Source organism: Dendropsophus ebraccatus, chromosome 4, assembly GCF_027789765.1.
Source record: "Dendropsophus ebraccatus isolate aDenEbr1 chromosome 4, aDenEbr1.pat, whole genome shotgun sequence".
Taxonomy (NCBI): Eukaryota; Metazoa; Chordata; class Amphibia; order Anura; family Hylidae; genus Dendropsophus; species Dendropsophus ebraccatus.
The window spans coordinates 132,352,663-132,366,409 of NC_091457.1; the positions used below are offsets into that span (position 1 = coordinate 132,352,663).

At 45.7% G+C, this 13,747-nt stretch overlaps 1 protein-coding gene across 1 annotated transcript in view; it reads left to right on the forward strand.

Moving 5' to 3' along the window:
• FAM120A (family with sequence similarity 120 member A) overlaps positions 1 to 13,747 on the forward strand; it is a 49,613-nt gene that overhangs the window by 4,953 nt on the left and 30,913 nt on the right. Inside the window, exon 2 of the mRNA XM_069967067.1 lies at positions 10,458 to 10,704. Coding sequence (XP_069823168.1) covers positions 10,458 to 10,704 — 247 coding nt within the window. The remainder of the gene's footprint in view (positions 1 to 10,457; positions 10,705 to 13,747) is intronic.

Consider the following 13,747-nt stretch of genomic DNA (forward strand, 5'->3'; position numbering starts at 1 on the left):
CTCCTGAGGTGCTGAAACCTGGAGAGCCTCCTCGCTCCTCCTCCTATCCCTGCTCTTTGGACAGCTAGAAGCTGAAGCCTAAGCTATGAGGGGGGTGGAGGGGGAGCAAGGAGGCGTTACAGCCCAGGGAGTGAATAAAAACAAAAAACATACACCTACCTGCAAATGTAGAAAAAAAAGAAGGCAGAAAATACTTTGATTTCACCCTTTAAAAAAAAAAAAAAAAAAAAAAAGCATTTTGGGCTATGAACTTATCTCTCACAAGCTGATGTGACCTTTATGCTATGATTTTGTGAAAAAAATCTGTGAAATGAGCACAGCTTGTGTATACACCCAGCAGGAAAGACTTCTATATTCTGTATGGCATTATGCATGGTTGGACCTGACAGGTTTAGTTTTGCCTTGATGCCCTCACTATTAGCGGTGGGCAGAACCAGAGCATGCTCAAGTCCGATCATTCACCATTAGCGGTGGCCACAACCAGAGCATGCTCGAGTCCGATCATTCACCATTAGCGGTGGGCACAACCAGAGCATGCTCGAGTCCGATCATTCACCATTAGCGGTGGGCACAACCAGAGCATGCTTGAGTCCGATCATTCACTATTAGCAGTGGGCACAACCAGAGCATGCTTGAGTCCGATCATTCACCATTAGCGGTGGGCACAACCAGAGCATGCTCGAGTCCGATCATTCACCATTAGCGGTGGGCACAACCAGAGCATGCTCGAGTCCGATCATTCACTATTAGCGGTGGGCACAACCAGAGCATGCTCGATCCAGATCATTCACCATTAGCGGTGGGCACAACCAGAGCATGCTCGAGTCCGATCATTCACCATTAGCGGTGGGCACAACCAGAGCATGCTCGATCCAGATCATTCACCATTAGCGATGGCCACAACTAGAGCATGCTCAAGTCAGATCATTCACCATTAGCGGTGGGCACAACCAGAGCATGCTCGAGGCAGATCATTCACCATTAGCGGTGGGCACAACCAGAGCATGCTCGAGCCCGTTGTACGCCATTAGCGGTGGGCACAACCAGAGCATGCTCGATCCAGATCATTCACCATTAGCGGTGGGCACAATCAGAGCATGCTCGAGTCCGATCATTCACCATTAGCGGTGGGCACAACCAGAGCATGCTTGAGTCCGATCATTCACCATTAGCGGTGGGCACAACCAGAGCATGCTCGATCCAGATCATTCACCATTAGCGGTGGGCACAACCAGAGCATGCTCGAGCCCGTTGTACGCCATTAGCGGTGGGCACAACCAGAGCATGCTCGATCCAGATCATTCACCATTAGCGGTGGGCACAACCAGAGCATGCTCGATCCAGATCATTCACCATTAGCGATGGCCACAACCAGAGCATGCTCAAGTCAGATCATTCACCATTAGCGGTGGGCACAACCAGAGCATGCTCGAGCCCGTCGTACGCCATTAGCGGTGGGCACAACCAGAGCATGCTCGAGGCAGATCATTCACCATTAGCGGTGGGCACAACCAGAGCATGCTCGAGTCAGATCATTCACCATTAGCGATGGCCTCAACCAGAGCATGCTCGAGTCAGATCATTCACCATTAGCGATGGCCACAACCAGAGCATGCTCGAGTCAGATCATTCACCATTAGCGGTGGGCACAACCAGAGCATGCTCGAGCCCGTCGTACGCCATTAGCGGTGGGCACAACCAGAGCATGCTCGAGGCAGATCATTCACCATTAGCGGTGGGCACAACCAGAGCATGCTCGAGTCAGATCATTCACCATTAGCGATGGCCTCAACCAGAGCATGCTCGAGTCAGATCATTCACCATTAGCGATGGCCACAACCAGAGCATGCTCGAGTCAGATCATTCACCATTAGCGATGGCCACAACCAGAGCATGCTCGAGTCCGATAGTTTACCATTAGCGGTGGGCACAACCAGAGCATGCTCGAGTGAGATCATTCACCATTAGAGAAGAGCACAACCAGAACACGCTCCAGTCCGATCATTCGTCATTAGAGAAGAGCACAACAGAGCATGCTCGAGTCCGATTGTTTAGCATTTGAATACTAGTGGCTGAAGAAGTTTGATGCCTTAGGATGCATCCATGTTTTCCCAGACTTCCTAGGGTTGCATCCAGCTTCTTCAGCCACCGGTAATCAAACAGTCTTACTTGAGCATGCTCTGCTTGTGCTCATCTCTGCTAGTATCGAGCATGCTCTGCTTGTGCTCATCTCTGCTAGTATCATATCTTGCGGTCTATACCTGTTGCCTCTCTAGAATAGATCACCAGCATTGCTCCTCTCCAGCCTGCTGCTGTATCGTGCTATTTCTCCCCATTATAAGCCCTGGGAAGGCGTTTGTGACCTTTGAGTCTCTCTATCTGTGTAACAGGAAGCTGCTGCGCTTTGAAATCAAGATTTTCGTTTAGTGGGTTAATGGCAGGCAGCACAGGTGTAAAGGAGAGCGGCCACGTCTTCTCACCCTGGGTTGTACAAGGGGCTTGATCCCTATTGTCTGAATCCAATGCACTGAACATCCCTCTGCGCCACGTACTGCCAGTAGCGAGGCCTCTTCTAGTATTGTGCGTTCCCTTTCCCACTTTGGTATTGACACCGTGTTTTCCCTCATCGCGCTGCTCAGAGATTTCTTACTGGAAGTCGGACACAATACGATATGCTGAGCACACCACCATTGATTTTAATGGTTCTCTGCTTGGAGTCTTGTGTCTGATTATCAGCTTCATTACCAAATGTTATTGAATTCTGCCATCTTTAGAAGCCCTGTAGAGAATAAATGGAGGGGCGGCTAAGAATGCTTAAAGTCCTAAGAGTTTATTTCTGGCATCTAAGTTGTTTGCCATTGATGCCCATGAAACAGAAATAGTCCTTTAAGAGTTGTCCATCCACTGGATATGGCATCATGGCAATTGTAGTTTGGCATCAAATGGAGAGCCGAACGTTCCCCCATCCCTACTTTAAACATTGATCAGTTAGGGCTGGGATCCCATCTGCCCCCAGCTGATCCCGACAAAGGACGGCGCACGTCCCCATTCCCTGTGTTGGCCACGTATGTGTCATCACTCCCCATAAGGCCTCATTCTGTAATGAAATATAAGACTTCTTTCATACACACATTGTTTTGGGTTTTTTTTTCTGTAGAATTTAAACCCTGGGAAAACCCATGTCCAAAATATCATAAAAAGCCACCAAATATTCATGTAAATGGCATAAAAATGATTGAAATGCGTTGTCTTATATTACAGAAATGAAATTCTATATGAAGAGGCCTATTGTATATAGTGGTTATCCCCAACCTGTGGTTCTGCAGCTGTTGCGGCTGTCCGGGAATGATGGGAATTGAAGCTTTGCAACAGCTGGACAGCCACTGGGTTGGGAACGCGGGTATGGAGACATGCCAGACATTCTGATAGCTGGGGATCTGGGTGCCAAGAATCCCAATGTCTAAAATGAATGGGCAGAGATGTGCTTTGCTTAGTATCAACTCTCCTGGGTTAAAGGGACACTGGTCAGTTTAGTGATTCTGCCCCTTCAGTTTAGTGGGGGCCTCTGCGCTCAAACCCCGGTACTAGAATATAGGTAAGCATGTGGACACCTTTTAATGTATGTATATTAAAGGTAACTGCATGATTTCCATAGGCTGCCATTGATTCTTCTCATGTCTCGCGTACGTTGGTCAAGATGTGATTTGAGTCTCCCCTAATGGATTTCTGTCTTGCATGTATTAGTACGTGTCTGCTTCTTTGTTACACTGAGTAGTCTATAGGATTTGACCTTCGAAGCAGAGAGATTAGTAACCAGAGCTTAGTATTATCAGGATGGCGCTGCTCCCCGCCCTATCTTCAAGATTATACCATAGTGGTGGCTGGGAGAGATGCAGGGTGGATAATAATCCATTAACCCCTCTCTGATGCTTTTCTGTCTCTGGGTGTGAACGCGGCTGCAGGTTTCCCAGTGTTGCAGGGACAGGTTTTGGCGCCGTATGTATAGCGTGTTATTATTGAGAGCCTTTACTTGTCTCAGGTTATGTGATAAACGTCTCCAATAAACATTGTTGTATAAAAGAACAGGTACGGACTCTGCTCCTGGTCTGACCTGTTATACATTGTGTGTATTGTCGGGGGGGGGGGGGGAAGCTTTACCAATGGGCACTGAGGTGCAACAGTAGGGCCCCATGCACAAAGCTGGTCATGGATTCTGGATTGCTTAGCCCTCTTCAGGGTGTACATGGATTGGTATCCCAGGTATGGTGTAATAGGGGCAGGGAACGTCTAATCTGCTGCCCTGAATGGAAGACTATATTATTCCTTATTGCAAATCTATAGCACCTTGCCAGGTGTGGTAACAGCAGCTGTAATATTAATAACCTTTAAATAGCACCAACATTTTAAAGATAATCAGACATTAGTAACCTGCTACATAGATCATTTGAGAGAAGAGAAGCCTCTAGTCATAAGAGCTTACGATCCATGACTAGTGTTGAGCGGACTTGCCCAACTGGTCAGCAATGTTCTCTGAACCCAAACGCTTGGCCATTGACTCCTGGCTGCTGGAGAAGATGGACGCTGCTCTAGGGCTGCCAGGAAAACATGGGTTCGGAGAACGTTGCTGAACAGCTCAGCAAGGCCTCTCAACACTATCCATGAGGAGTAAGGGGAGGAGGGGGGCACAGGGTAGAGTGCATGTTCTGTGCAATGGTCCGGCCATCTTTTATTACAACAAAGTAATCAGGCTAAATCTGTATAAAAGTCACCAGGCAGTGTCTATGTATGGATGTAAAGTGCGGTGAAGAATCTGGTTCTGAGGAATAATGTAGGATGTGGCATATGTAAATATATGTAAAAAACTGGTTAGGGGAGGGTAAGGGTTGGGGAGGGTTTTTGTAGGGCATGCTTAATGGGGTATCCTCTATCTGAGAGCTGCGACCCCCCCCCCCCCCCAATGATAATTAGAACTGAGGGAAGTTGTAGTTCTGGATAGATGGAGCGTAGCGCCTGGTGCTTGACAGTGTTCAGTGTTCCAGATTTCATTTTTCATTTTTAGAAATAAAAGAAGTGATCTGATTGGTTGCCATAGACAATCACTCTGCTCTACAAGGTTTGATGAACTAGTGTTTTCTAGTAGATGAATGGATGGTACACCCTTTCCCAGGTTGTGTGTGGTATTACAATGTTGCTTCATTCACTTAGGGTAGCTTCACACGTACTGGATCCACAGCAGATTTCATGCTGCGAGTTTGCAGCAAAATCCGCTGCAGATCCATGTAGTGTGAAGGGAAAGGGTCACATACCCGCAGTGGAATTTTCATCCTGCAGCCCCCGGCCTGGAGCATACATTACCTGCTGGGTGCCTCGGCTGTGTGGGAGGCTCTCGACTCTCGTCGATCCCCATCAGTCGATCAGTGCTGATGTGCACTGACTGGCTGATGGAGACCAACAGGAGTCGGGAGCCTCACACAGCCGTGGTGCCGAGCAGGTAATGTATGTTCGGGGGGGGGGGGGGTTAAAGGGGCTGGCTTACATTATTCGCAAACTTGCTGTGTGAAATCTGCTGTGGATCCGGTACGTGTGAAGGCACCCTTAGATGGAACTGAGCTACAATACCACTCACAAACTGAGGACAAGGGTGGTGCCGTTTCTAGGAGAAAGCAACCATGTTTTTCTAAACCTGGGTCACGCTTTTAAAGCTGCCGTCACACAAAGCAGTTTTTTGTTTTGTTTTGTTATTTTTTTTTTTTTTAAATGCCACTGGGGTTTTTGGGCCAAAACGAAGAGTGGATCTGAACAGTATTGAAAATATAAAGGAAGGATATATATTTGATTCCTGTCCGGGATGCTGTGTAGGAAATGATAAACTAGAGGGTTAGATGTTGCAGACAGATCCAGAAGAGTAAAGGCCCTATTACACAAAGCGATTATTGCCCGTTACAGCCGATAATCGCTTAGTGTAATGGAAGACAACGATCAGCCGACATGCACAATGTCGGCTGAACGTTGTCTTTCAACATGTTGGAATGTCAACGATGAGGATAGCAGCGATCTGCTGCTGTCGCTCCGTGTAATCGATTCGGCAGCAGCAGACCGCTACTATCTTCTATGGGCTGCCTGGACGATCCAGCGATCACCCGTGCAGCTCCCCCCCCCCCCCCCTCTGGGTTCACATCTGCAGTGTTTTATTTATTCTGCTCATGTCCAGCTTTTTACAAGACAAAATAGTGCAACATACTATTACTATTTTTTATTGAATCTGCAAGGGAGGCAGGCTCATAATAGAACCACTAGCCCAGATGTGGACAGGGCCTTTAGATGAAGGGAAGTTAAGACTGGTCAATAGATGTTTTTGCAGAAATATGGTTATTCCATTTTGTATCATTGTATTGTACTGTTGTGACATGTGGACACCCCCCTCATTTCTTAGGATTAATAGTGGTCATTTATTTGGTTACATTTAATCTGTCACCCCCTAAGCGAATTGTCCCAAGCTCATGTTGTCCTGTTTTCTTGTATTTCCAGTTTTACACAGGTTTATGTCCAGATTTAAGAGTTTCCTCAAGTCCAGCAGGGGGGAATTTGATAACAAGTACGAACTTAACTCTCCTTGTGCCTGCGGTGAGTAGCAGAACTGGCCTGTGGATCCCTGCCGGACGCCATTTTTCTTCGAGTTGTGATGACACCATGACTCGAGGGGGAAGTGCCTGTCCTGGGTGATGGACTGGCCACTCAGCCAATCAATGAATGGAGCCGCATCCCGTCCCGGTCACTGACTGGCTGAGCGGCCAGTCCATCAGCCGGGTCATGACATGTGCAGCGCTGGAGATCCCGGAGGCTGGCAGGGGTTCCAAGGCTGGTCCTGCTGCTCAACGCAGGCATGGACAGAGGTAAGTTCGTACTTAGGGGTTTCCAGAGGATAAAAAAAATTCAGACATTGTTGGTGCCATAGGAAAAAAGAAAACTATACTTGCTTTTGATTACTGGTGGCTGAAGAAGTTGCAGCCCTAGAGAGTCATTGAAAACATGGATACAGCCATGTCTTTGAAGGTGTTTGCCCATAGAATAAATGATACCTCCCATCTCGGCATCAATCATAGAGACCCTACTACAGTGCAGGGTTTGCATGATGTGGTAAGATCCCACCACTCCCCAATCAATGGACATGTAGTATATCTGCCTGGTTCTTATATGCAGATTCAGATGTGGTTTAGCAGCTTATACCAAAAAGAGAAGTATTAGTCTTTCCTTTTATACTTCTGCTTACAGTCCACTGCGGCTTTGGTTGAGAACATGTACAAAAGTCATGTGCAGAAGTATGGAGACAGCATTCAATTCTTCTATTAAAAGTTGTCTCTGCCGGGACAGTAAGCAGCTGTGATCACAGCCTATTGCACATGGTTGGGCATTGGCACTGTGCACCCTTGTGCATATTTGCATAGCTGCATTGAGTCGGATATGTGCCATATTGGTTATCTGTGTTCACAAAGATTTCTGCACTTCCTTCAGCTGGACGCTTGGCCTGGGTGAAGCAGGAAGTGTGGGCGTTGTACTGTGCGGATTATTCACCCTTTGCGTTTGTGTGGTTAAAGGGGGCCTGCCATCACTTTCATGTTGCCTGAACTACGATCGGTCTTTGGTGCGATCCCAGTGGCTTATCTCCACCAGCCATGATTGATAGACCTTTTTCTGTACCCAAATAGACGGTATACCCAATCTAGGCTGGCGAGGTGGAAAGAAGCTGCCAAAATCTACCCCAATGACTATTATTTTGGGTATTGTAAAATGCTGAATATATCCATAGGCCACTATCTACCCAACACAAGCCAAAAGAATCATTGTTGGTTTGTTATATGTTAGTATAGTAATTGCCTCAGAGATCTTGCCCCCTAGGGACTAAACTACAGAGCGATGGATGCATGCTTTGTGATAAGTAAGGCTAGGTTCACACTGCGTTTTCAGCATCCGTTTAATGGATCCGTTTTTTGCAAAAAACGGATGCATTTGTGTGCATCAGTTTTTGATCCGTTTTTCCATTGACTTCCAATATAAAAAAAAAAAAAGGATCAAAACCTATGCTGTTTTTTTTTACGCACAATAAAGTACTGTTGACACTACGTTTTTGACCGTTAAAAAAAAAAACCGGATCAGTCAAACGGATTGCAAAAACGCAGTGTGAACCCACCCTAAGCGGCTGCGTTTTTAAGACCCTTTTGATTTTATACAGATCTTTCTGGGATGATCAAACATCACAAAAAAATCCTCCATTGGCAGAGACAGTGGGAATAGTTTGTTTTGGATGAGTTACGGCCAAGGCAGATTTCGTCAGATGCCTTATTAAAGTGCGATGACTCTTGCTTGGAGTTCACATGGGTAACTCGTCTTGTACTGGACGTTTCCTTTTATTCTTTCAGCAGTTTTAGAATCCAAGAGTGAAATTCCAAGCATCGCTAAGTGGGAATAGGTCACGGCACTGAGTATTCGGGACGTTTGCATTTATCAGACAATTGGAGAAGTAATGCTATATTCTCAGTGCCGAAAGAAGACCCAGGAGAAGGAAACACATTCTTTATGACCACAGAACAGTCCAGTCCACTGACATCATCAAAATTCCTTGAAGGGAGTTTTCCAACAAATGCATTTTGTGGCATATCAGCAGTCTGATCCGCACCAATGGAGAGAATAAGGGCTGCAAAATTCTCATCGATTAAGAGATGGACTGCTTTATCCATAAAAGTGAATGGGAAAAGAATAACTGATCTTAGTGCCTGGCTCTCCTGTTAAAGGGATATTCCCAGTATCATAAGTTTCCCTTTTTTACAGTATAGGGGGATACGGAGCCGACCATCCTAAGAATTGAGCAAAATTGGCTCAGAATTCATGAAAGCAGCGTGTGTGTACATGAATTAACAGCGGACAGGCCCGGGGCCACTTATGGACACTTGGCTGTGCAGGGATTTGCAGCCAGCCACATTCACTTGAATTGGACCATGCTGCAAATCTTTGCCAAACAGAGTAGTCAGGCTGCTGTTTAGGGTGAGATGGTACAGAGAACACAGTAATGTCCCCTTCATTGTCACAATCTCTGTGTGTGTGTGTGGGGGGGGGGGCTAGAGCTCCACTAGTAATTAAGTAATCAATAGGAAATACTATCACTAGATGGGAATACTTCTTGAATTTCATCTCCACTCTTGCTTCATAATTTTTATCCATTAAATGTGATGGAGCTTCTGACTGAGGCTGTAAACACAACTTTTACTAGTGTTGAACAACATAAATACCTTGTATGTGTGAAGTTTAGGCTGACAGGAACATACACTGCTGATAATTGATGCATGTAAAAGGGCCAGTGATTAGTCGCTGAATGAGAAAACACTTGTCGGCTGATCATGTTGTTTGTGCAGCCCATACAAATCATTGCTAGCTGTCTGCTTACTTTCCAGTTTGAATGGGATTGGGCCATGTAAAAGAGTCCTAATAGGAGGAGGTCCCTTTTTCCTAAAAAAGATAGTAGTGATGGTCTGATTCTGTCTCTGTCATCTTGGCTACCAGAAACTAAGCAGATTTATGTGTCTCCATGGGAACAGACTACAAACGGGTAGTCTGAGCCTTCAGTTATCTTTACAATCTGTCCTCTACTTTTTGCCAACATATAGTCAGAGGTTTAGCATGAAGTATGGGGACAAAATGAAGAGTGTTAATGCAGGACCTGTTTGTTACCACAAAGATACACCAGTCTGCATCAGGTATGATGGAAGTTGTAGTTTTGTACTACCCTCATAGTGTATGTCTGATACAAGGCTTTCACATGTGAGCGCTCATCTGCATAGTGGGGTGACACGTTATGCAGGAAATTACAGCTTGCCGCGTTTTGGGAGATAAGGGTTCTTAGGAATATCATTTCAGCCATGATATATTTTAATTGGTTGCATGCCATGTGCACTTATTGTCTATGGAGCAGCCTGTAGGCCCCACTACAGGTCGGCTAACATTTAGGACTTGATCAACATTGTTAGAACGTCTGGATATAGTAAAGCGGTTGTCCCCATTGTTGAACCCCTCTTGTTGTTGAACTGACCAGCCAGCGCCCAGCTGATTCCTATAATCAACTCTTTACAGTGCAGACTTGCCCTTTACTGTGGCGTTTCATTACCCACTATAATCCATTCCCAATATCTAGTAAAATCCTCGAAGGGAATTACCTTTCTCTGCCAGTCCGTCAGTAGGAGTTTATGGCAGTATGGGGTCTTTATAGTCTTCTCTGCTATATAAAGCGGAGTCGTATGACCGTTCTGACGTTGTCATTACCAGTTAATAATACAGAAAAGGTTGTGTATAATAAGTGTAAGGCTTTTTTTCAGTGGCATACATTGATCCCTCTTTCTCCTCCACAGTAACTACTTCCCTATTATTTTCCGTCTTGCTGTAACGTCTTTCTTTCTTTTTCTTTACAGGTCGCACAGAGCATCGAAGACCATCACCAAGAAGTTATTAGTTTCTGCCGAGAAAATGGTTTCCATGGCCTTGTCGCCTACGATTCAGACTACGCTCTGTGCAACATCCCTTACTACTTCAGTGCCCATGCGCTAAAGCTCAGTCGCAATGGGAAAAGTATCACAACCAGCCAGTATCTGATGCACGAGGTGGCCAAACAACTGGACCTCAATCCCAACCGCTTTCCCATATTTGCTGCTCTTCTAGGTAATGTCTGTGTTCTGCATTTGTCTTTTTTACAAATATTCACATTAAGCAAATCACTTTTGACATGTCAAGTTATAGATTGCAGCTGGTCTCCGCAGAGATCAGGAGAAATAGTTGAGCAGAAAGCACAAAGGCTTTGCCATCCACTTCCTGACTGCTTGCTAATTCCAACAGTGTAACCTCATAGACAGAGTCGGAACTAGCCGACCAGAAGATACGAATGGGGAGTGGATTGCACAGCCACTGCACTCTCTCCCCAGCTATATCTGCTGATCACAACAGGTCTGAGCAGTGAGACCCACTGCGATCAATTGTTGTCCTGGAGTAGCGATCCACACATCCAGCTCGGGACGGGGTCCGCGCCGTAATAGCGCTGATCCCAGCTCGAAAGCAATCCAGTGCCTATCTCATTGATCTATGCTGTATAACTATACAGCATAGATCTCAATGAGAGATCAGTGTGCATTATTGTGGTCGCATCAAATCCAGAAAAATTGTAATAAAAAGCCATCAAAAAGTCGCATATGCGCAATCAAGGTACCGATAGAAAGTAAAGATCATGGCCCAAAAAATGACACCTCACACAGCCCCATAGACCAAAGGATAAAAGCGCTATAAGCCTGGGAATAGAGCGATTTTAAGGAACATATATTTGTTAACAATGGTTTGAATTTTTTACAGGCCATCAGATACAATATAAGTTATACATGTTATATATCGTTGTATTCGTAACAACTTGAGGAAGTTATATAACAAGCCAGTTTTACCCCAGGGCGAGCAGCGTAAAAACAAAAAGTGTTTTGATTTTTTTTTTTTTTTTTTTCAATTTCACCACACATTAAATTTTTTTTTCTGGTTTTGCAGTGTACTTTATGAAAAAATTTAGCCAGTCATTGCAAAGTACAATTAGTGGCGCAAAAAATAAGGGCTCATGTGGGTCTCTAGGTGAAAAAATGCAAGTGCTATGGCCTTTTAAGCACAAGGAGGAAAAAAGAAAACGCAAAAATTGAAATTGGCCCTGTCCTCTAAGGGTTAAAAGGAATCTGTCAGCTGTGTCTGCAGAGCTCCAGATGCTGTTGCATAGCTGTTAGGTAAAAATTGATAGTGGTTGCCTAATCTTTTTTTTCTTTTCAGGTGAGTGCCAAGAAGGTGGGGCTGAGCTCATAAAGTGCCACATCCTAGAACACCTCCTTGCTCACCTTCACTTTCTGACACCTCTTTGTCTGATGCACAGAGCTCTGTATGCTAGTCAAGGAGGGGCTGGGGAGTAAGGAGGCATGCCAGTTTTTGTTATTCAAGAAGCTCCGCTCTGCCCTTTGACACTGTTTATGTCCTAATAGATAAGCTGCAAATGGAGACAGATGCTCTTAAAGTGAGACTTAGCTGTTCTTTCTGCTTCACAGTGCATTCCTGGTTGCCGTGTGCCAGAGTTCAGGCACATTTGGAACCATAGTAAATCTGGGCCACTGTGTATGAAACAATCAGGAGGAGTTCCTGCTAGAGGGAGTGTTGAGCAGTTGTACATTTAGCACTGGCTTTACACACAGAAGTTTGGTTGATATTTTTGGCCAATACAGGAGTTGAGGAAACAAAAAAACAAAAATAAAACTATAATGGAAAGATTTGCACCTTCTTCTGTGTCTTAGGGTGTGGGGATGCAAACGAGATCAGCATGATCAGCGCTAATTTGCAGTTTTCCCGCTCGTCAGCTGATCACCGGCACTTTTACACAAGCAGATTATCGGCAAATTGGGCATTCCTATGGACACTCATTGCCAGTAATCAGTCGTGTAAAAGTCTTTACACTATGTAGGGAGGCATCTTATTCTCAAGGAGAAAGGTAGCAACCATGTCAATAGCTCTGCCCACTAGGTGTCTCACTTCCTTGCTGTCTGTTGTTAGGGGAAGTCTGTCTCCAGTAACATTTAGATCAGGACAGAATACATGAAATAGTGATGGGGCTTTCCATGTACTCTGTTCAGTAGAGAGAGAGAGAGAGGCTAGACTATGGGGGACATGTATCAAGTGGCGTATCTTTGTTTTTCGGAGGAAAGTGCCGATTTGCGAATATTTTATTTGCAAATGGCCGTTTTGCGAATAAAATATTCGCAAATCTGCACTTTCTGCCTTATACGCCAGGGGGGCGGGGAGGAGGTGGGGAGGGGCGGAACGATTTATCATTGCTTTCTGTTAAAGATATGCAGGAAACCTTCTCCAGCTCTCAGCTAGCGTAGGTTTCCTGCCGTGCGCACCGGCGTGCACAGGATTTCTGTAGAGGCAGTCCGCCTATACATAAATCTCCGTAGCACCGGAAATGCTGGGACATTTTTAAGTCCGGCGTAAAAAACTTCGGACTTAATAAATGTCCCCCTATGTTTTTTCAAGCTGAGTCATTATGCCTGATAAAGTTTATCCCCACTGTTCCTGAAAGGTAAATCAAGGCTTCCCTCTCGGAGTCTCTCCTTTGTGTAAATACCAGCGTACCTTTTTAAAGGGGTACTCCGGCTTTTTTTCAATCTGGCCGGGGAGGAGGTGGCTGAGTGGACTTGAAACGTTACGTCTCAGGTCCGCGTCAGAGACCAGGAAGCGGCCGGGCAGTGGGGACCAGAGCGCAGCGATACGGGACTTGCCGCTGGAACCGGGGAGGTGATTGGATGTCGCTGCCCTCGCCCACCTCCTCCCCGGCCAGATCGAAATAAAAGCCCCCCCTATATGCATAAAGTGGTAGTCACAGGTTCAGATATCTCCAGCAGCTCCCATTGACAATGAATGGGGGTAGTAGTGCTTTAGTGTGTCTGTTGCTCCATGCAAATAGAAGACTCGGACCCCTTTCCTGAGACAGCAGGGTTCCCTTCTTGTGATCATACTCTTATCCAGTTCCCATACTGGTAAATGGCTGTGTCTGAAATAGTATCCATTGCATATATATGCACTAGGCCATTGATATAGCTTACTGCTTTTTTTTTTTTTTTCTTGGACTGAACGTGATGTGAACAGAGCCTAATAAAGAGCCTGCCGCTCTGTCATGTTCTGCGCTGTCTCT